General features: G+C 39.5%; 1 protein-coding gene across 3 annotated transcripts in view; it reads right to left on the reverse strand.

The window, feature by feature from the left end:
* GNAI1 (G protein subunit alpha i1) overlaps positions 1 to 23,385 on the reverse strand; it is a 34,121-nt gene extending 10,736 nt beyond the window's left edge. For all 3 annotated transcript variants that reach the window (XM_059817236.1, XM_059817234.1, XM_059817235.1), the window contains exons 1-3: positions 22,940 to 23,385; positions 2,660 to 2,702; positions 2,442 to 2,583 (exon numbers count right to left, since the gene is read on the reverse strand). In XM_059817236.1, the coding sequence (XP_059673219.1) occupies positions 2,442 to 2,583; positions 2,660 to 2,702; positions 22,940 to 23,057 (303 nt within the window). In that variant the 5' untranslated portion in view covers positions 23,058 to 23,385. The remainder of the gene's footprint in view (positions 1 to 2,441; positions 2,584 to 2,659; positions 2,703 to 22,939) is intronic.
* Positions 23,386 to 24,285: the final 900 nt, after the last annotated feature.

The following is a 24,285-nucleotide window of genomic DNA, read 5'->3' on the forward strand; positions in this document are numbered from 1 at the left end:
CTACTTTAGTACTGAAACGTCCTGTAGGACAAAGATACACCAGTCTTGAGACTGACCATTACTGAAGCTGCTGGTGTAATCTGTGCTCCATTGAGTCAACAGCTTTGAAAAAGAAAACGTTCAACTCACTGCTTTACCATTAGTCTTATGACAGAAATGAGAGTATATGTTTCTCCAAACAAACTTATTCCATTTAGAGTAAAACTCTCCCAAATTCCCCCCAGAAATTTAAGGAAGAGAGTCTGAATGTAACAGTTTTCATGAGGAATTACAATTCTGAGTCTTTTTTTTTTTGCCAAAACCCAACAAAATTACAACAAAATAGAATAAAATTGAAAAGGCTATACTATAATAATTGAGGAATAACCGTACTTTTTTTTAAAAAGTGAGACTGATATATAAAACAAGCTCTGATTTCCTTTTTCTATTTCTGACTTTACAATTGGCAAAAACATAGTACTGACGTTCCACAGCAGTATTCCTCCGAAAAAAGAACTTGGACCACCAAGATCTGCTTAAGTGCAAAGGGATGGACAGCTAATTTAAGATTATCCCTGACAAAGTTTGCCTCATCATTTACATAGCTCTCTGAAATCGACAAACTCAGATGACTTCAAATTGATAACATATATAAAATAGCTTTCAAAATCTTGGTAGTCATTTTATCTGCTAACACCTAAATTTACTCCTCCTCCGTTTTTCCCTTACTATGTATTTAGTAACATGAGTCTACCATCTGCCTCTTTCCAACATTAACTGCCAGACTCCAGAGAGGACTCCATTGCACAAATACTGAACTAACATGCAATAAGATACTGTCGCTGCCTTGGAAAAATTTGGTGTTAAGGGAAAGTCCTAACCAACAAACATCAGAACAAATGTAGAGATGAATAACCAATGAAAACAAAGCTTTTACTAGTTATGTTTACAATTAAAGAGGTTTCAGGTAGAATTAACATATGTACATAAAATAAAAATAATGACTATCAAAGAAGAAAATGAAATTAATAATTCACGACTGCTAATCAGATTTAGATTTCAGACACAACTTTATGACCCACTTTATATAATCTTAGGAACATTTGTCTTCCTTATGACAACCATACATAATGCATTTCAGAAGGTCACTGAAGGTATACTCTCTAATATTTATAAATGGCTTTTTAAGCAAACAATAAGATCTTGAACACAAGACTTTGTCATGAATGAAGAATTTACATACCATTTCTAATTTTTCAAGACCCTCCTCTCCTCCCAAACTGTAATTAAACCTTAACGTGACGGAAAGAACTTAATTACAACAAAATATCCCTCTGACTACCTTACTTACTTATTTCTATACATGAACACAAAAACCAACTTCCTCCATCTTTCCTGCAAGACAACCATAATGTGGCTAGTTCCTGCTTCAAAAACCATACTGGTGAGCATTCCATATTCTAACATTGATTTCTATGGAAAGAAAATAAAGGCACACATCCTGAACTAAGTTTCAATGCTATTCAGACTAACAACTTTGGTGATCAATTTCAGCACTGCAGCACAGAGTGGATTCCTGTAACCAGAAGACAAGCAAAAACACTTAAGATAAGTATTTCACAGAGAGATTCAGAGCCTCTAACCTCCTGACCAGATATAGATGTAATCAGGGTCACCGCAGGTAAGAGCATAGGGTTAGGACTGGAGAAAGAATAAGCCAAAAGAATCAATTCTGCAGACCAGCTTCAATAGGTGGAATGGCAAACAGACCCATCAGACATTTGTATGTGGGACATTAGATGAAATGAGATAGAAAACGTGCAGAAAAGCTTAGAAAAAGGTCTCCTATTTCTTGAGAAAAATCCTTAATCCATACGGTATCATGAAAAAAATGAGATACCAGCAGCAGGGCTATCTATGACCATGGCTTTGGGGGGAGGGGGGAAGTCCTCCACACTGGAAAACAGTATGAAACAGGATCAAGCTCAGAGGCTGGAAATGTTTTAGGCACCGCTGCGCCTATGACCTAGTAGAGAAGTGCAGACAGTAGCTAGATGCCTACCTATTTAAGCTGTGTTTTTTTCAAGGAACATGAAGATGTCTAATTTAAATGACTTGCAGAACATAACAGCCCGTAAGTCCATACAAATAGAGACATGACTGCATAGTTTAATGCCTTTCAAAAACTCGCTAAGGCTCAGAAGTTTAGTTCTCCAAATTTAGACAGAATTTGGAGAATTGTATCTAAACCAAATAGTTGTTGTGAATCAACCCAGTGCCGATTGCTCTGTAGATCACCTTGCCGTGTAAAGACCAATAGCATTTAGTTTACAATCAAACTTTGTATCCTACAAAGAAGATTTTTAGATATCAAGAGATTTTTTCAGAAAGTAGTAATGGACAAAAATTGAAAATGAATGGATATTTCAGCTGTATATCTGTGTGTGTACTTCAATACTCACAGCCCTGGTTGGATCACCAAAGTCTATCTTCAACCTCCCCATTGCTCTAATGATAGCAATAATGGACTGAATGGTGTTACTGTAGACAACAGCTTTGTACTGTTTACATTCTTCCTCTGAATAACCAGCTTCATGGATAATCCTACGGAGGGAAAAAAAATAAATTCTCTATTCAAACAAAAAAATATTTCTCTACCATAGTATTTTACCATACTTACTTCATTTGTTTGACAATTGTGCTTTTCCCTGATTCACCAGCTCCTGAAAAATAAATTTGTGAAACTTCATTAGAGTAGACTTTTATTGATCTTTGAAAATACATTTAGTTTCTACACTTCAAATACCTAACCAATATAAAAACCTTCAATAGTTAAAAGTTCATTTGTTATAAATTAATTTTTAATGTCAAAATGTAAGTGTCTCAAGCTGGAAGTTTCAAAATCAAGACATTTTAAAAACAAATCATTCAGCTCTAAAAAGCCTTTGCTTTTCTTTTTACAGAAGTGAGCATAATATTTACACAGTCTGCTGGTGTTTCTAATGCAAATAGATGATCAGTTGTTCAACTTAAGAGTCTGAAGCTCAATTCTTCTAACTGCCTTTTTAATCAACACCTAACCAAAACCCTCCTTTGTAAGTTCTTCACACTGTATTAATGGTATTCAGTGCTGCAAATGAACATCTTCAAACTCTTAGGGTTCTAGTTCTTGTAACCATCTTCTAGCCCTTGCAAGAATAAACCAACACTGTCAGACTACTTCTTGTTGGAACAGACTGCGTGAGGTTTGCCAGACATGCCATTACCATTCTCAATGCTTAACAAATTAAAAAAAAAAGCATGCTATGTTAAAATACAAAGCTTACAAAACAATTAGTATGTCTGTCAGCAGGTCTGTCTCAACAACCTTAGTTCACTTTACCCCCACTTTCTTTAATCTGCTTCTTTCTCTGAAGAAATTGTGGAACACAGAGCTGTGACCTAATCCCTTTAGATAGCACACTCCTGGTTTGTCTGTGTCTTGTGCTGAACTCTCCCTCTTACATTTCCTCTTTTTCAATATGGTTTTGCAGAAGTGAGGATAATCTTCACACAGTCTACAGGTGTTTCTAATGCAAACAGATCACCAGTTGTCCAATTCCAATACAATCAAAGAAAACTCTCTTCAGAGGTCACTATGACCACGGGAAGCCACTGATAAAGGCTATACTTATTCATCTTCAAAAAAGGGCAAGAAGGGGAATCTGAGGCATTATGCGACAGTCAGCTTTACTGTGACCCTCAGACTAACTATACAGCAAATACTCCTGGAAGTCATTTCCAGGCACATGAACGAAAAGAAGGTGACTGGGAATTGCCAGCATTGATTTACAAAGTGCAAACTGTGCCTAACTTAGTAACTTTTCGTGAGGAAACAGCTGGTTTTAGGGATGAAGGACACCAATGGATGTCATTTACTTTGACTCTAATAAGGCTTCCTATGCCACCTCCCATAGCATCCTTGTACCAAACTGGATAAATGTCAACTTCAGAGTGTCTGAAAACGTGCCTAGACAGCCACACTTAAAGGCTTGTTGTCAATGGTTTAAAATCTAACTGGAAGCCAGTTAGAAGAGGCAATCTTCAGGAGATGATACTGGGCTAATACAGTTTAACATCTTCATCAATGACCTGAAAGCCAGGATGGAATGCACCCACATCAAGTCTGCAGGCGACATCAGCCTGAGAGGCCAGGAAGTGGTCACAGTGTCAGAGAACAGATGTGCTATTCAGAGGGTCCTCAACAAGCTAGAGGACTGAGCTGACAGAAACCTCATGACAGCGAACAGAGTCAAATGTCCTCCAAGTGGCACAGAATAACCCATGCAACAATAGACTTGGGACTAACGGGTTAGGGAACAACCTTGTGGAAAACAACTGTGAGGTCAACAACCTGAAGTCAGTAGCAGGCCCTTGTGGCAATGAAGGTCAACCACATACCAGGCTGCTATACTGGGTCTGGCTGAGATGGAGTTAACTTTCTTCACAGCAGCCCATATGGTGCTGTGCTTTGGATTTGTGGCTAAACCAGTGTTGATAACACACTAGGGGTTTTGCTATTGCTGGAAAGTGCATGCACAGCATCAAGGCTTTTTCTCTTTTCCACTCTGTCCCCACCCCCAGCAAGTAGGCTGGGGGTGGACAAGAGGTTGAGAAAGGACATAGCCAGGACAACTGACCCAAGTTGACCAAAGGGATATTCCATAAGACGATGCCATGCTCAACAGTAAAAGCTCAGGGAAAGAAGGAGGAAGGGTAGACATTTGTGGTTACGATGTTTGTCTTAAGCCTTGTTTGTCATAACCTTTGGAAGGGTGGTTATGGTGAAGGGTCCAGAGAACAAGTCTTACGAGGAGCAGCTGAGGGAACTGGGGTTGTTCAGCCTGGAGAAGAGGAGGCTGAAAGGAGACCTTATCGCTCTCTACAATTACCTGAAAGGAGGTTGCAGCGAGGTGGGTGCTGGTCTCTTTTCACAAGTAACAAGCGATAGGCCAAGAGGAAACGGACTCAAGTTGCACCAGGGGAGGTTTAGACTGGCTATTAGGAAAGATTTCTTCACCAAAAGGGTTATCAAGCATTGAAACAGACTGCCCAGGGAAGTGGCTGAGTCACCATCCCTGGAGGTATTTAAAGGACTTGTAGACATGGTGCTTAGGGACATGGTTTATTGGTGGACTTTGCAGTGTTAGGTTAACAGTTGGACTTGATCTTAAGGGTCTTTTCCAACGTACATCATTCTATGATTCTTCCCACACAACCATTATGCATGCTGAGGCCCTGCTTTCCAGGAAGTAGCCAAACATCTGTCTCCCAATGGGAAGCAGGGAATTAATTCTTCCTTTTGCTTTGCTTGTGTGTGCAAGCTTTTGCTTTCCCTATTAAAATGTCATTATCCTGACCCACAAGTCTTCTCACCTTCCTTCTATTCTCTCCTTATCCCAAGGGAGAGCAGACGAATCAAGGAGCTGTGTGGGTGTTTGGGTTGACCCCAGCCAACAGCTACCACTGCTGCACTGGCAAAACTGGAGTCAACAAGCCAAAATAAGCTGTTATTCCCCAGCAGTAAGCATTCATGATGCTGTATCTGAGCACTGCATACTGTTCCCTGCCTCAGCATCCAGTAAATGAGATACTGATAAACTAGACAAAAACCAGTAGAAGGTTACTTAGTTGATTAGGGGGCTGGTGCACATGGCATACACGGAAAAGCTACACAGAACTGAGTTTTTTAATCCTGGAAAGACTACCGGGGCGGGGCGGAGGGGGGGGTGGGAAAGGTGAAGTGGGGTGAGGCGTGTGTCTAATTGCTGTCCTCTCCATAAAACCCACTTAAGACACCTGAAGACAGAAGCAAACTTCTCAGAGGTACACAACAAAGATGTGAGGCAATCAAGAAGCTGCAGCACGGGCAGTTTCACAGAGATATAAGGGAGGGGCAGGGAACTTATCCCCATGGAAGAGGTTAAGCACAGGAACCAATTGCGCATAGAGGAAGTAGAAACTCAGTCTTGGAGATCTTCAAGATTAAACTGGACATGGCTCTGAGCTACCTTGTCTATTTTGATGTTAGCCTGGTTTTGAGGCAAGGGTTGAGCTAGATGACCTCTAAAGGTTTCTTCCAACTTAAAATATTATTTCATGTCAGTAAAACAAAATATTTCTATACTTTGACTACTGTATAGTGATGCCTTTGGGATATTCCTCCTACTAAACCAAGTATGTAGCTTCATGACAGGCTCAAACCAATTTAAGACTGGCTGCCAAAAGTTGTCCTGCCTCCTCCCCAGCACTGCTACTGATGTGGCTAGACTTCCCTTCCGCCAACACACAGCAGAATGTGTGTTAGCACCAACAGGAGCTCGTGTGCTGCAGAACTAAAGTAGCTAACGAATAGAGGAGGCCTGTCAACATCAGTCTAAGATTGCTTAATGCCATCTTTAGCTAATGTCCAAGTAAAAGACTTATTTTTAATAAACCTGACAGTTTCTTTATAGAGCAGCAATAGTTCTCAGATGTTGAGCTGCGATGGAAGTTCAATATCAGTATATTAATATAAACAGAAAACAGAGAGACCAGTACAAAAGTCATTTGTTACTGTGACTCCCGAAACATACATAACCCAAATTAACACTTAACCTGTAAATACCTAGTTATGCACTTAAGCACAAATAGGTGACAAAAGTTTAAAAATTAGCTTTATTAATGAAATTACTATAACTTGCTTTGGGTTAATATTTTTATTCAAACAATTTTAAGGAAGTATATAGGCCTGCATTCAACAGCAATTTTGGAGATATTAAGAAGTATTATTACAGCATTTAATTCACATAACCTTTTGAAGTGCTCTTTCTGTTAAAAAATTACCACATTTGACTAATCGAGCAGGTCAGTGTCAGGGCTAGCTAGTCACAGTATCAAAATTTAATTATTTTGTAATACACTTTCTACTCAGTTTTTCCTGAGTCAGATATGCGTGTTTCTCTATGGTATTAGAAATCATGTGTACCAAATACCCAGAATTCTCATAAAAGCCTTCTCAGTAACATAACCACGAATACTCATAATACATATGAAAAAAATTAAGTCATTTATTACAGAGTACCTAACATCAACACTGAGTTCCTGGAAGATGCATTCCCCTATTTTATTTAATGGAAAATAGAAACAGTTGTGTTTAGCTTGGGGTTTTTCTTTAACTGCATGATAAAATGCCTGCAGCTTGCCGAATAATCTTTGCAAAGTATGTAAGAAAATTGCACCTTTCTGTCCCATACTGAAAGGAGATTCATTATTTTTGCACTCCTGAATGCAGAGCTCAGACAAGTTTTCTGATGGATGCATTTGTAAAATTTCCTCCTTTATCTCAGTGTGAATGAGTTGTCCATACAGCAAAATGAGAACTAATTCTGTTTTAGAAAGTTTTAGACACGAGCAAGCAGTATTAAATATTTCATGTGACAGCTGCATATAAGATGTCAGAGCTAGCTGTACTGTCACAACCAAACCCTACCCAAATATAGACAGACTTGATTGTATATTCCTCAATCATCTAATAAAGGTTGCTATTTATTGCCTACTACTTAAGTGTGATACTTGATTTCAGCTTCACTACTGCCAATAATTTGAAAAGACAATCTTATTGGCTCAGTTACTATTTATGCATAACAAAAAATATTAATAAAAAGACATGACAGTTCTGCTCAGAATAGAAAAACAGCAGCATACCAGTTCCAAATTTGAAAGAATGGTGGGCATTTTTTGTTTGCTTAGTTTTAAATAAAAGTCTAAGCTAACCATTAGGTCATAACCTTGACAAAGGAAAGTTTTAATAACCGATGAGTATTTTCACCTCTCTTGCACACTTTGTGTCCTTCATGTGCTCCTCACAAAAAAAAGGGCAACACATCCTATGAAAATCCAATTTAAAGAACAGAATTTTAAAACTTTTATTCACAGAGTTCAGTATGAATATAAGCTTCAGCTAAGTCTAATACTCTTATTACACCTGCTTGCCAGAAAGCAGGTAGGTCCTTATGCTTCATCATGCAGACTGACAAAGTGCAAAAGCAAAGCATGTCCAACTTAATCAGGACAATTTAACACAGGAAACAGCAGAATCACGTTTTCCCCCATAGATTCTACTATAATCTGAAGGGTCTTCTGCCTCAAAGTTTAGTAATCAGGCTCAATACTTCCACAGCTAGTATTGGTGCTATCCAAAGCAGTCGTTTACCTGGATTCAGCATGAGTTATGATAGCACTCAGTGAATTCATACCTAGCACATAAACCCAGGCCTATGACTGCTGCACCATCCATGGCACAGTTGATCTGAAACTCAGCCAAATAAGAGGGACTGAATTTGTATTGTAATTTTCTTCCAAAGCCAACTTTCAATTTTGGAAACAGAGAGAAAAATCAAAGGATTTTCATGTTCAAAAAAACAACCAAAAAACAATTTAACAGGTCAACCTCACGTATAGTACTCTGAAGGAACTGAGTAGGGTTAGCAAAGCTCAAATTAATTTAAGAAACAGCTAAAGCAGTACTCGATTCTCCAAGCTGATATTTGGCCAGTTACACAAGGACTTACTAGAAAAATATTAAAAAGTCAGACTCGGTTGGATGCGATGATCTTAAGGGTCTTTTCCAACCTAAATGATTCTATCATCCTATGACTCACTACTATGAAATTGTAGCAAACAATTTTAGACAGATTCAATATTCTTTCTGTGTGTTTAAAAAGAATTGAGATAAATATTTTATAATTTGATTAAAAATAACAGGTCAGCAAAAATGTTACTTTAAACTACTCATACTGTCTCATGATTTAATATCCCACACACTGCCTACATAGCAAGCATTCCAGGACCACAAATTTCTGGAACAAATGTTTTATGCACCCAAGCACAGAAACTGCTGTTTGTAAGTGCTGAGATCTTAACAGTAACATTTCTAACTCGTGAAGCATTTGCTGATTGCTTACTGTAGAAACTAATCAAATAGCAAAATAAAAAGCAATGGAAACTTCAAGTTCACAGTATCCCTCTTTGGAGGAAACCAACTGTGAAGTACAACAATTCCTAATAGTACAAATATACTCCTCGCGACACTAACATAGAAAAAACTGTAGACTACATTTTTTGGGAAAAAAACCCCTAGATTAAAAGAAGAGTTAGATAAAAACTGAAGCATAGAACAGGGCTGGCTTTGAACCACCAACTAAGTTGGACAAAGGAACAGAACCCACAAACAAGTGGAATAGTCTTGTATGCTGCCAGAAGAGAGTTCAAGTGTGGACAAGAGTAATTAATATAAAACTTCCAGTGGATGCTTGTCAGCTTTTCAGACTGTAAAACAGGAGACTTGCACCAGATTAACTTAAACATAGAGACATACGAAATTTAAAATAAAACACGTTGACCCATAAATTGTTGGATTCACCTACTGTAAAGCCCTCTCCCCACAAGTCTCCTATTCAGTCTTCTGTCAGACATTAGTATTTCACAGTAGAAGGCACAAGATGAATAGTGCCTGTTCCTCAGCTGCCACTGGTCACAGCACAAGCTAAATGCCCAGTGATTTCTACTGTTTCTGCTATGGGGCCAGTAATCTCTTACAAAAGCACATGGCAAGCAGATAGCTTGGAAGTATAATCTCTTAAATTTATCACCTCATGACACATAACCAGACATGAGACATTAGAATTCAAGCTGCTAATCATTGTTACCATATTCAAACTACATCAAGGCTAGTATAAGAAACCCATAGTGGAAAGTTGTTGTTACACATCCACTAGACAGGTTGACCACTACTGGAAACATTCTCTGACACCAGTGCCCACATTGCTCTATCTCCCTGCAAAATTTTTTTTTTTTTTTTTTGTCTTTTGTCCCCTTTGTCTTTTCACATAGTCAACCAAAGGTTGACAGTACTCATTACTTATAAGGTGGCACTAGTCTTGGAATTTCCATAGCTACTGGAATTTGAATGTGTCAGGAAACTTTGAATGAGTTAAGAAAGAAGCTGTGTGAACAATAGCTGAAGAAAATGTTTCAGTAACTTAGCCGTGTAGTAAGAGTGTGAATCACAGATTACATCACTGGTTGAAACCACAGGAGTGACAGATTCTAAAATTATGACACTGACTCAGATAAAAGATCTGAGATATTTCTCAAGGTTTTAGTAGCTGCATGCTGGCTTAGTTCTACAGAAGAAGCACCATTTAAACCTATAAGCCACTGTCACTTTTGTAAATACCCTAACAAATTAAGAATTAATGACTACTATTTCTTTCTTTCCTAGGTCTTCAGTATTGCTCTTAGATGTTTGAAATCAATAGTACACAACAAAACAGTCAATATATTATAGCTAAAACATCATTTAAGAAAACCATTAATATAAAACGTTACCTCAAGAAGCAATTGTGTATTAACTCCCATTAGCATCCTGTGTGTTTATTCAGGTCTAGACCTCCAATAAACTGCTTTAAGTTTCTTAGATACCTAGGCTATCACTACAGTAAACACATAAGCAAGTGATAAAGACTGTATTAATTAGTTTAGTATTGAAACAACAAAGAAAAAGTATGGTTTTATATTTAGTGTAACATTTGGAACTCAATGAATTCTGAAAAATAAAGCTTTTGGTGAAACAAGCAGAGCACACACTCCATTTTGCAAACCTTAAGGTAACTTTTATTCACATCTTACTTACGCCAGAAATCAAATAAGGGAACGGATGCACATTTAGAGATGAAAACCACATAGTAATCATGCTTGCTGCCTGACAATTATATGCCACATCACCAGCAGCTAAAATGTTTGTGTCTCCAGGTTCATCTAACATGTCAATGCCGACAGCAGCTTGGTAAGAGTATCAGTGGACTACTTAAAATGTATCAAAGGCCAGCCTCCACACTACTATCCTCTTAAAAGATTTGTGAATCTCCTCAAAATTCAAAAGTCCAGAAACTTGTTAAGTGTTTCTAATGGAACTTCACTAATAGCAAATAACTGATCTTCTCTTCAAAATTAAAATAAGTTTTAAATTTGTTACTTAAAAAAATTAAAGTGGTTACCTTCTTCCATACATAGTAGTATGCTCAGAAAACACCTCAACATAATTTGAAATCATGGTATGAAAGAACATGATTAAAGAGTTTCTAGAACACGAGTTTGAGTCGATATTGTGTATGACCACACTACACATGAGATAAATGCTGAGTGCTCCAACGGAAAGAACCACCTCCTTTGCTCTTACAATGTTTAGCATGACAGGCACTGTCAATTTCTGCTAACAGAGTACAGCATGCCTCATCCAGACCTCCAAACACATATCTAATAAACCTCTAGAAATCCAGAGTGCCCTGACATTTTTCTTGACAGTGTTGTTGGCCTCCATGGCCTTTTACTGTTCACTGAGCTATAAATATGGTGTGCAAAGATGGTAGGTTCAGTGACTGAGATACCAGAGAGAACTTCTACTACTAAGCAGACTATCATTAATCACAATCAAATATATTTTACAAAAAATTCCCAACTGCAACAGAGGCATACTTTATGCAGGGTATTCTGGTGGACAGATACAACAAAAGAACTTGGAATTCACAGCATATTTTCCTCTCAGGCTCCACTTGCAATTCAGAACAACACTACTGTTGTATTATCTACAGTTGTGACAGATCCAACTGTCCCTGCTACCTCATATTACTATGCAACTGTACAAAGAGTTGGGAAAAATCAAAAATCAAGGTGCATGCATTCCTATCAAAATAGGAAAAAGGTCTCATGAAAACCTCATCTGATTTTATTCAAACCTCTGCTTGTCATGTAACACCAAGGCACTATTTGCAAATGAGATAAATGGGTACTGTGAAAGTTTATACCAGGGCAAACACAGTTATACTAAAAGTTAGCCATTATTGTAAAATTAGCGCAATAAACTTTAGTTCATAAAATCCTCAGTCCTCATCCACACCTAACTTAAAAAGTGTGTTTTTTTCATCTTGTAGCTCAAGAACTAAGACCCACAGAAGTAAGTAGAATAAGCATACTGATAATTGACCTAAATTCACTATAAAAAGGTCTCCACCTCCACCAAAAAACTGTAAGGACTTACAAAGTGACACAGATTGAAATGTTAAATTAAAAGATCTAGCTATCCAGACTGATCTTTTTCAAAAGCAAACATTTTTGGAACTCTTATTTGTATTTGAACCAGGAAAGAAAATTCATGTGTATACTCAACTGTATTCTCTTGTTACGTGCAAAGCTACCTACAAGCAGAATATTATTTGTGGTTAACAGTACTACAACAAAAATCTGGCTTTTTTGTTGTTGTTTAAACAGACTTTTGTATTAAACTGAGAAAGCTTTAAAGTATATAAAAATTTCAACGCATTCAAACAGGCAGTCGCACCCAACAAGCCCAGAAGCAAGGAAAAAAATAGATACCTACATAAGTAGCAGCTTGTTAGGCCTCAAACAGGTATGTTGTCAAAGTCCGATCTAATCCAACCCCAAAAGGCCCTATGTTCCAGAACAGCAGACAGAGAAAATAATCTAAGTAGTCTTTCATATAGGAATTAAATTACAGCCTTTGCTAGCAAACACTGAGGCACTAAAGCATATTAGAAGGAATCCCTGTCAACGTCTTTAAGAGCTTTAGAAAGCATATAATGGTTTTGCTAAGAGTTTACCGGATTTATTAAGGATCAGTAACTGAATCTGCATACAGCTGAGAAATCCACTTTCAAAATGCTTCAAGAAATATTTAATGCATCAAGAATACAGACAACACTTAAATGAGACTTAGCAGCTTATTTTTAGTCCACTCTTATACAGTACATGGCTGGTAGATTCTGAAATCACTGAGCATTCAAAATTACTTTTAATTAAATAAAATCTATAAGTACTCTTGTTTACTTCCAACTTTGTTATTACAAGACATTTATCTCCAGTCATAGCAAGTTTTAAAATTGCACTCCAATACTACATTCACACTGTATTCTGTTTATAATATTAGTACAACTTTACTGTTTTAACTAGAGACTGTCTCCATTCTCCTCTCGACTGTTCGGACACTGAGCTGGCAGCTATGCTTCTCATCCACTACCATCTTGCATTCTTCACAAAGTGCTAGGTAGAAGAGGATTCTTCCTAGTCAAGCCTACAACGTATAAGTTAGAATAGCATTCGGAAGAATAAGGAACATAGGCCTGAGACTCCTTGGACTTGGAATGAAAACAAACTCTGACCTCTATTTTCTGATCAAGTGCCCTAATCAATACACTCATTGAGAAAGACTGGCACTATCTCCTATTCCAGCAATGAGGTTTTAAAAGAAGTGGGTGTTGAATAGTTTTACATGTCTATCAACTGGACCTCACAGGTGAACACAATTTCACATTATTCCTAAGCTGATTTTACAGTGAATTGTGACACAGAAAATGCAAAAAGAATCCTATTCTGCACCCACTTTCCCCTCCATCCGCTGATATGCATTTCCAGTACTCCATTTGCACAGGTCATGTATCTCTGCTCCTCGATGATGCCTGTAATCAGGTCCTCACCAGACCATTATGAAATACCAGTTAAACTGACCGCTCTAGCAGCGAACTAAGTCTGAACAGGAAAGCCAATATGACTATTAAACCAGCACAAAACAGAATTAAGCATTTAAAAGTGCCAGGGAGAGGGCAAAACCATTCAGCCAGATGCTGTGAGAGCACTCCCCTTTTTAGTAACACAGAGCTTCTAGAATGGCTCAACTGCTTATGTCACTACAGTATTAGACAACATGCACTGCTTATTTCCAGCATTCCGATAGGGATTTAGAAAGTACAGCATCATAGAATCATTTAGGTTGGAAAAGACCCTTTAAGACCAAGTCCAACCATTAACCTAGCACTGCCAAGTCCACCACTAAGCCATGTCCCTAAGTGCCACCTATACAAGTCCTTTAAATACCTCCAGGAATGGTGACTCAACAACTTCCCTGGGCAGCCTGTTCCAATGTCTAACAACCCTTTCAGTGAAGAAGTTTTTCCTAATATCCAGCCTAAACCTCCCCTGGCACAACTTGAGGCCATTTCCTCTTGTCCTATCACTGGGGAGAAGAGACCAACACCCACCTTGCTACAACGCCCTTGCAGGTAGTTGTAGAGAGCGATAAGGTCTCCCTTCAGCCTCCTCTCCTTCAGGCTAAACAACCCCAGCTCCCTCAGCCGCTCCTCATAAGACGCATGCTCCAGACCCCTCACCAGCTTCGTCGCCCTTCTCTGGACACGCTCCAGCACCTCAATGTCCTTCTTGGAGTGAGGGGCCCAAAACTGAACACAGCATTCGACGTGTGGCCTCACCAGCACCGAGTACAGGGGCACGATCACCTCCCTACTCCTGCTGGCCACACTGTTTCTGATACAGGCCAGGATGGTGTTGGCCTTCTTGGCCACCTGGGCACACTGCTGGCTCATCTTCAGCTGGCTGTCAATCAACACCCCCAGGTCCTTTTCCGCCAGGCAGCTTTCCAGCCACTCGTCCCCAAGCCTGTAGCATTGCATGGGGTTGTTGTGACCCAAGTGCAGGACCCGGCACTTGGCTTTGTTGAACCTCATCCAATTGGCCTCGGCCCATCTATCCAGTCTGTCCAGATCCCTCTGCAGAGCCTTCCTACCCTCAAGCAGATCAACACACCCGCCCAACTTGGTGTCATCTGCAAACTTACTGAGGGTGCACTCGATCCCCTTGTCCAGATCATTGATGATGATATTAAAGAGAACTGGCCCCAACACTGAGTCCTGAGGAACCTCTTGAGTTTTACCAGAAACTATTAAAAAAGCCCCAGAGATTCAGAACATCCTTACGATCATGATGGGTAACAACTCATATTATGAGTCAAACAACTACAACAGCTTCATTCATTTAAAACCCCAACATGTAATTGTATGTAAGAAATTATTTTATCAGCTTTGCAAAGAGAAGCTGGAACGTAGGTAGCCATTTGATTCCAACAGTATTTTCATCTGAAGAAAGAGACCATATTAAATTCTAGAAGATATTAAGAATTATAAACCTGCTTCACAGCTTCAACAGGAATTTTCATTACAGTATATCGATTTCTTCTTTAAAAGTAATCTGTTTAGAGCAATGATATTAAAGACTTCCTGTCCATTCTGGTTGCCCAGATACTGTTATATTTCACTAAAGATTTAATCAGGTACCTTTGCTAAGTATATTACACACTTCAAATGCAATACTACATTTCTAAAAAGCATATATTAAAAAGTAATGAGGTACAGTTTCTTTCATAAATTGAAGCAGTGTATATTTGAATGGTGTTGATTCCTTTAAATAAGTAGCTTTACGAAAAGTATTTTCTAATTTCAATATCAATTTATATACGTACATATAATATTGCACTTTACATGCATCTCTAAATATATATACATAGCACTCAAACAAATAGATATGTCAACACTACTACTTGATTTATTAAGTTGATACCTAAACAGACAAGAATTTGTATTACTCAGAGCTTCAATGACCCTTCAATTACCAAATCCAGGAAAAGGAAAGCAATTTATTTGTCTATCATATGTTTAACAACATAAATCTCTTATTTAAAGAATTGGTTCTTAAATGCTCTATGTCAGTTACCCCCATCAGTTGAGATCCTGAAAGAATAATAGCAAGAGAATTTTTTTTAAAATTACACAGAAATATGGTTGTCAAGGAAGGGGCTAGTCATCCATTAAACCAAAATGAAACAGAAAGTCAAAATTTGACCTCAACAGATAACATACCTTCAAAGCAAGGAATAACGCATATGGGTATCTGTGACGCTAGGTGATTTTTAGGCCATTTTGCTTGGACAGCATAAACAGATACATGATGCTTCACCTCCTGTTACATATTCAAGCTATAGGTAATTCCAGAGATTTTGAAGCTGGCTCCACAGCTTTGCAAATTCCAAAGGCAAAGCCATGATAATGCGAAGCATCTTCCAAATCCCCAACTCTTAACACTTCTTACAGCTACACTGTGAAAGGGTTATGAGCAGACAGCCACAAACATGGACAATTAGTCTATGACATCATATCATTCCTTCATTTCCCACCCTGATTCTCATTAAGTAATCTTATTTTTGTCTTGTCTGCTCCTACTCAATGGACAAGGAGAACAAAATATGTTTAGCATTAAGAAGAAATGAGTTCAAATCTTTTATTGCAAAAGCATACATTCCTAGAACACAAAAGTGTCTCAGCAAAAAGAGTTTATTTTTATCTTAAGCATCTAATAAATTTCAATATCTTAATTATCCTTCTGCTCAGAAAGGTCACTAAATTGAGCCACTTCAAAAACTCTGCATTTTTCCAAATAGTACACTCAAAACTTCTTGCTCTCACAAGTTCGAAGTTTGATTTTTCCAACTGCACTCTGTATACCTTACCAACTTAAATACTTCTTTTTGGATACAGAATCTCTCAGGTGAAGCCAATTAAGTTCCATTTGCACAATAACAAAACAGTAATTTACACAAAGCCTGAGGTAACAGTAGGACACTGAGCAAACAAGGGCAATAAATAGAACAGCTGACCTCAGTAAAGCTGGACAATGACTAAGAGTCAGCCTCAGAATAGCACGTTTTCATCAATACAGGTTCTCCCATACACATCTTGGAAAAAACCTTTTAACAGCTAATTATCAAGTCAGTTCAGATCTTTATTTCAGCGTTTCCATGGCAGAAAAACTTCACACTTAACAGAATGTCTTAAATATCTCTTTTCTACTTCCAGTTTTCTACCTCGACATTTGCTTGATAGCATATTACAGGAAACACTGCAGACATCCATCAAGCTCAGCAGCAAAACTCACTTCAGAATTTCATGCCCGCTGAAGCTGGACTCATGGCTTGGTCTCAAAATATTCAGCCAGACTTTAGGATGTGCCGACTACTCAGTTCTTCCTTCTCAGAGGACCAAAGGGTAAAATGTGGCAGCAAAAGAACAATTCACTTTGGTAATATGATTATATAAATCAGCGTAGCCTAAGTCTATAGCACAAAGCCCAAGTTCAAGTTGTGCCAACACAACTATGCAAGGATCTATACTGTAAATTTTAGTTCTGAAGTGAGTTAAAAATAACTTCACAAAAGGAGGTTAGCTTAAACACATTTCAGTAATATAATCTATAGGACTGAAGTAAACTGTCAGCACGATGATGATACAGTAAACTGTGCTGCCAGAAAAAGTAGGAAGAAACTAATTAAGTCAGTGTATTACAGATCTTATGTGTAGTCCTGAGGCACCACTGGTGCTGGGAGTGAACAGCTTACCAAGAAAAGACCTTACCAGGGCTTTTTTGGTCTCTAATTCAGGAGGGGAAAAAAAAGAAAAGCAGCATTACATTGTTTTTAAAAGACAACTTGAAGAAAAAATCATCTTTTAAGTTTAAAATTTTTGTTGTTTAAATCTTAAAATAAAAAAAAACCTTAATGCCTGATACAAAAGATATGTTAAACTAACTTCTATATATACATAACTACACTTTTTAATCGAGAGACAAAAAAGCAAAGTGGCCGTTACTGTTATCATGACATAGTACAAAATGTACAGTTTCCCTTTAGCCCATTCTCAAACAACATGTACTGAAGTAAATTTTTTACTGAGAATGTTAAAGAATTTAAATCATGATACAATCATAAATGGTGATTTTATAAAGAAGCTTCCAAAATGAAGATTTAAAATAATAATGCAACGGGTGACCTGAAATTACTAAAGATAATTTGTATTGTAGTGAAGAAGTCTATACACACATTAAAGACCAATATTATGATGTTGTAAATTATTACATCAACATTCAAATAGAAAGAGACAAGCATAAAAGAATCCAAACTGCAATTATACAAACACATCCATAACTGAATGGCTGTGTTTTCTGTACATCCTTGAGCTTCCTTTCACGGAAGCAAGGCGGATTATTACACTGTGGGAATCTAGTAATTTTGACTTTGTTCTCTGAAATTATTGTTATATTTAGTACAAAGACTTGAGGATTTCATTGACTTAACTACAAAGTCAGATACAAAAGTCCACATAAAAACATCCTGATTGCCAGAGTCCAACTGTACCATACTAAAATGGAAGAGAGCTCCTAGTTCAAAACTCCTGCTAAATCTAAGGAGACAGGCAGAAAGTTGGGGCAGGAAGGGGCCAGACAGAAAAGACCAACAAGCAAAAAAAAAACCACACCAAACCCCCAAAAAACCAAACCCAAACATTAAACACTTTTTTTAGGCATCACAAAACAGCTTTTAAATAAGAGGTGAACTTTGTAAATATCTATAGATAGTTCTCTCTGAAGGCGAGACAGGAAATATTTTGTCAGAAATGTATCAGACTAGGCTGGCATAACTTATAAAGATGAGGTCAACATCTCTGAAATATGCAATACTTGTTTGTGAGAATAAGGCTTTTTTGAGAGCTCCCGTAAGTTCAGACTTCTAAATTGTCTGCAAGTGTGAAGAAAGAGAATACTCTGGAGGAAAGGCAAGAGAAGTAATGGTACAAACAGCATATATATATTTTTTTAGTCCAACGTGCAGTCAGGTCTGGAGGAACGCAGGTATTGCCAAGGACCGTGAGGATCATGCTATTGAAAAGATGCATATGCAGTGGGAGTCAGTTGACTGAGCAGACAGAAAGATGCAGTTCTGTAACAAAAGCAAAGCAGCCAGAAAAAGATGCCCAAGATGTGAAGATTTAAAAGAGCAACTGAATAGAATTGTTCTAAGTACTGCCTTAAGGAACAGGAAAAAGTGCAATGGAAAAGATTAAGAGCAGTACTCTGTTCTAAGTTAAAACACAGGTATCTTTAAGAACACGACCTGCCAATGTTCCAGTATGAATCACAAGGATCTATTCAGGAATGGAAAAGTGGATCTGTTGGTCATGAGTATAAAGGTATCCACTGAACTTAAATCTGCAAACATGATTATCCAGAAAGAAGACACATAATTACAGTTGTCAAATATATGGTCTGTGACCTCCTGGATCCCAGAAGCCTCTCCTAAAGAATGTTTCAGACATATCTATTGCCTTTTTCATTCAAGATACTAAGAACCTGAACACTGAAGTTGCTATATTAGGTGAAGAATGTGATAATCCACAAGACAATGTGCTAATCCTATAAACTCATGCTGCTAGTTTGAATGTATTCACAAAACCTGATGAGTTAACCTCATACCAGAAGGCTTTCTACTAAATGAGGTACTGCCTGTTCTCCTGCAGTTGGCAAAAATTCAGTTTTATGTGCTTTAGCTAATTCAACAGAAATGTACTTGCAAATCCACACCTGATCTGGATCACATGTATATTAATGCAGCACACAGATCAGTCACACAAAACCACCATCTCCCAACATGAGTAGAATTACATTCATTCTGCAAACATCGCTGAAATTTTTATTTGTTGAACACTAAAAGTTAAGATGAGGAACCATGGAAGAGAAAAACAACTTGGGTCTACTGCTTTCTCTACTTGGAAGACAGCCAAAATATACATTGCCTTTCAAAAATCTCGCTCACACTAAGTTTCTTAGCTTATCTATAAGAAACAACAACACACTAAGTATATGAGCTTATTTATAAGAAACAACAAAAAACCCCAATAAAACAAAATATTACTTCAAACAATTAGGAAACAGAAGTTTAGGAACTGTCAACTTGACACAAATATTAAGGCACTTAAGGGAAAGTACTTTTGTGTGTTAAATTTTTAGTGTTGGACAATATATTAGACTGCACTTGTATTTTTGTTGAGTTCCTACGAATTTTAAGTATTTCTTTGTCACACATTGATTGAAAATAATTTTAAATGAAAGAAGCTCACTTATTTAATGATTTAAAAAAAAAATCACCAAATTCCACGCATCAACAAGCATTTTCCATTTGGCTTACAAACTATATGCTCAAATTCAGCTGAGGATGGCGCTGAGAAATTTTCCAGAAAAGATTCTCCTGCTGTTGGTATAGCACATTGAAGTGCACAGAATTACAAGGTTAAAATATTGTTATACATGAATAATGTTAAGAATCCAGTATTTTTATTCCAAATGACCTGCAGTCAGATTTGTACAAAATGATGCACCAATTTACAGATATGATGAAAGTTAGACAATCCAGGCCAACAGTATTTTGCACAGCTTAAATATGTCTGCTTCTTCCTAGAGACAGGAAAACAAAATATAAAACCAACACAGATCAGTGATATTGTTCACAAAGTCATGGTTTAGGTACAGCAATGTCACATCCATCTCTCTTAATTAAATCACTGCAATTTCCTGTTTTAGAAAAACCTTTAGAAAAGCATATAATGGAATAAATTAAATTTAAAGGCTAGAAATAGACTGATTTCATAAACACATCTTCCCTCAATTGAGCATTCTAGCTCAAGCTTCAGCAGGATTCTCTAATCACCACACAAAAATATAGTTTTTATAGATGCTAGAATAAATCTGTGTTATTGGGTCAATAGATATACAGCTACATGCTCTTTTTCTACACAAGCAAGGTACTTTAGATGCCTCTCACACATTGTATTTTCCTGGCAGCAGACCGCAATTTGTACTTTTCCTTTTACTTCAGTACCTTTTCAACAGAACAAGCCCATAAATAGATGTAGGAATACAACTGAGTAGATGATAAACTGACATATGGGCTGAACAAGCAATTGGGAAAGTGAGCAGTGAGAAGAAAGTGACTCTAGTGGAAGTAACTGTAAATAGTTTTCCATAAGATAAAGCATTCACATAACATTTAAGACATCTGACACAGTTGCAAGAAAAAGTAACAGAAAAAATTTCATTCCAAGGCATGTGAAATATACAAATGCATCCATGGGTGTATATATAAAACCTCATTCCAAGTTCAGTAAACATTTAGGCAATTCTTGTATAAATAATGATTCAAACACTGGTCCTAGAAGAAGTTAGCCCACTAGTTTTCACACCTTTTTTTAAGAGGGGAGGGGGGAAATATTAAACCAACTGAGCTACTGCTCAGAACACTATAAGAAAACATATGTATTTGAGGCATTTGTTCCATATCTTAAGATTTAATGAGATCCCAGCAGAAAAACATACCTTCCTCATAAGCTTTTTTGTATTAAAACCACAGAATTTATAAAATCTAAAAATAAAAGCTCATAACACAGAACTTCATACATAAGAGCATTGAACAACTGAAAAATAGTGACAAAATTCATTCTCAAGTTTAAAGCATCTTTCTATAGACGTGGACTTTATCCGTATCCACAGAATATGACGAAAGATATGAAGACGACTACCAAACTACAGGTACTAAAAGTTCCATACAAAACAGCAAAATAGTGAAAAATCATTTTAAAATGCCTTGCCAGAAGACACATAAAGCATCACTTCACCACCTTCAAAGAAGACGGTAACTTCTTCTGCAGTACTGCTATTGATAACATAGAGGATAACCTTTCCATGCAACAGTCCGAGGATTCCAAAGATGTACAGCACTAGGCACAGTACCAACCAAAAGCCTAACACTTTCTGGAAAACAAATGAAAAAGAAGAGCTTTAACTGTTTCTCTCACAAGCGAAATTTTAAATCTATAAACACATTTTAGGACATTTGTTTTTCCCATACTAGGTTTGTTTCATCTCTTCAACTACACATTAAAGTGCTTCAGTTTCCTGTACCTTTCTGAAGCTATTTTAGATTTTAGGAACAGAAAGAAGTTATTTAAGAGGTCTACTACAATGTTTGTAGTGAATAGAGTACTGCAGACGAGCAATCTAGCAAAATCAATGTCGAGGAGAATGAGAAATTGGTCAGTTGTTTAAGAAGTTTGCCTGAAACTGTAGCTCTGGGAGGAGAAGGGCAGCACGAGGAAAGCTGCAATTCAACAGCTTCTTAACTCTGGATTAGAAGGATCCAGTCTGGTTTAGCTATACGGCATATACTACGAAACTCCCTGCAACATTAATACAATGCAAATCTTGCAGCACTCAGCTGTCTGCAAACAGTACAGTAGTTTTAGTCCTGCACAAAGGTATTTCTAATTAAAACCCTCACTTCCTTTTTTCTTGTAATTTTTAAAAATAATCTTATTTTACTTATCTTTACACACAAACGTATCACTTAAAATAAAAGCCAGCTTCAAGTACTTGTGAGCAAAACTCAAGAACACATGCTAGCATATTATGTGAGTCACTGTATTGTACATTTAGAACCCCTATCAAGGTTGTACTTCCCCTTGTAAGATTTCAGAAACATAAGCAGCTTCCACAAAAATAAAACAATGCAAAAAGTTAAATCGTGCTTTGCCTTGTGTTCCTTTGATGCTTTCTGCACTATATTCTTACAGCATCAGTTTAGGAGATGTTCGGGTCCACAAGAAACATTAAGAGCAAACATCATCCAACCTGAAATTTCCTTCCTCTGAGGAGAGGTACACAGAACCGACGTCAAAAGTTTGAGACATTACCCCCTTCATATGGAAGTCAGGGCCCGCTCTAAACAAGGGCCCCAGGACAAACCACGCCGTGCTGTTTCCCCAGAATGACCCTGCCTCTAACCCTGAAAGAAGCCGAGGCACCCACCTGTGTTAACAGGCTGCTGTGCCTCCCCTCACCCCGAAAACTTCTGAGGGGCCATAAGCACATACTCCACTACGCCACGTTATCAGAGGAAGGCATCCCACCGCCCAACTGCCCTCCAAGCCCGCGAAGCGGGGCCCTCTCCTCAGCCAGCCTCGGGTGCCACCTTAGCTGCGAGCTGGCTCGGTGAGCACCTGCCCCGCCCTCACTTCCACAGGGGCCCCCACCTCAGGGCTGGAAGGCGAGGGGGCACCTTACCTCAGGAAAGGTCTTCCCTCAGGGCTTTGGGGGGATTACTTCAGGTGGACCCTTACCTCCTCACGGGAGCCCTTACCTAAGAGGAGCAGCTTGACCTCCCTGGCCGCCTTCTCGCCATCCTCCCGCAGGTTCCTGTCGATCATCTTGCTCCTCTCCACCGCTGCCTTGTCCTCGGCGCTCAGCGTGCAGCCCATTTTGGGAATGGGGCTGTTTTACTTCGCCGGGAGAATAGAAGCAAAGGGAGCGGCGGGGTTTCGCGCCCAGGGCCGCCGGAGAGGCGCTGAGGAGGGAGGGGGAGTGAGTGCCTCCCCGCTCTCTTTCTTCTTCCCCCCCTCCCTCACCTGAAACGCAACGGCAGCGTAGGCACCACACGCCGAGTTTACCTCACACGCAAGCAAGCGGAAAGGAAGAAAACGGGGGGGGACGACGAGGGGAGGCTCTCCTGAAGCCGTCCCCGGGGGAACGCGGAGGACAAGGCAGAAGGCTGCTGACGGAGGCCACGCACCGGGGGCCGCTGCCGCCGGCCGAGAGGTTGCTGCTCCCGCCGCTGCGGCCCTCGCGCTCCCGCGGCACCGCCCCCGCCCCTCCAGAGGCGCTCGGTCGCGCGCACTGCCCACGCGGCGACGCGGAGCGGGGAGGGGAGGGGAGGGGGCGAGCGCGTGCACGGCGGGAAGGGCAGGGCGGGGCGGGGCGACTGCGCGTGCGCACAGCATCAGTGAGCCGTTGTGGCGGGGGGAAGCGCAACGGAACCAAAACGTAAATGAGGTTAAACACGGGCGCGGGAGGAGGAAGGCAGCTCCCTTCGCCTTGGGCTGCGTCTGTGTGATGCGAGTCCCGGACACCAGCCAGTAGCGCGGGGAAAACTGTTGAGGGCTCGAATTTAAACGGTTCTGTGCGGGCGGTTCCATTCCCCGGTGAGGCGGGGGAGCGCCGGGCAGGGCCGTACCAACGCCCGCAGGGGCGGTTCCGGAGGTTGAGGTCGCCTGAGGCGCGGCCCAGAGCGGGAGCTGGTGGAGGAGAGTGTTCTCCTGAGTCATGGCCCCGCCTGGGGGCCGCCTTGGTGGCCGTCGGCTACCGGCGTCCCCGCCTGCTTTGTGCTCCCTTCCCGCCGCTTCACTGCCGCGATCCGTCAAAGGGCCTCGGCGTCTGTCCCCCACCCACGGCGCTGAGTGCTTGTGGGCCGCAGGGCGATCGTGCCCTCGGGAGGGGGAGGCCGGGAGGGGGCCTGGAGGGGGCCTGGGGCAGCAGCGGAGCTTTCTGCCCTCCTGAGACTCACCAGGCTGCAGTACTTTTTCCCCCACGAAAAGAAAGCCAAACAAAATGATCCCACCCCATGGCTCAAAACTACTCGGTCAACTTTCTCTTCATGTGCCTGGCGTACTTTCTCAGAGCTCAAGTGTCTGCATAGCTACATGCTATCGA

This window comes from Gavia stellata, chromosome 4 (genome assembly GCF_030936135.1).
Source record: "Gavia stellata isolate bGavSte3 chromosome 4, bGavSte3.hap2, whole genome shotgun sequence".
NCBI classification, from domain to species: Eukaryota; Metazoa; Chordata; class Aves; order Gaviiformes; family Gaviidae; genus Gavia; species Gavia stellata.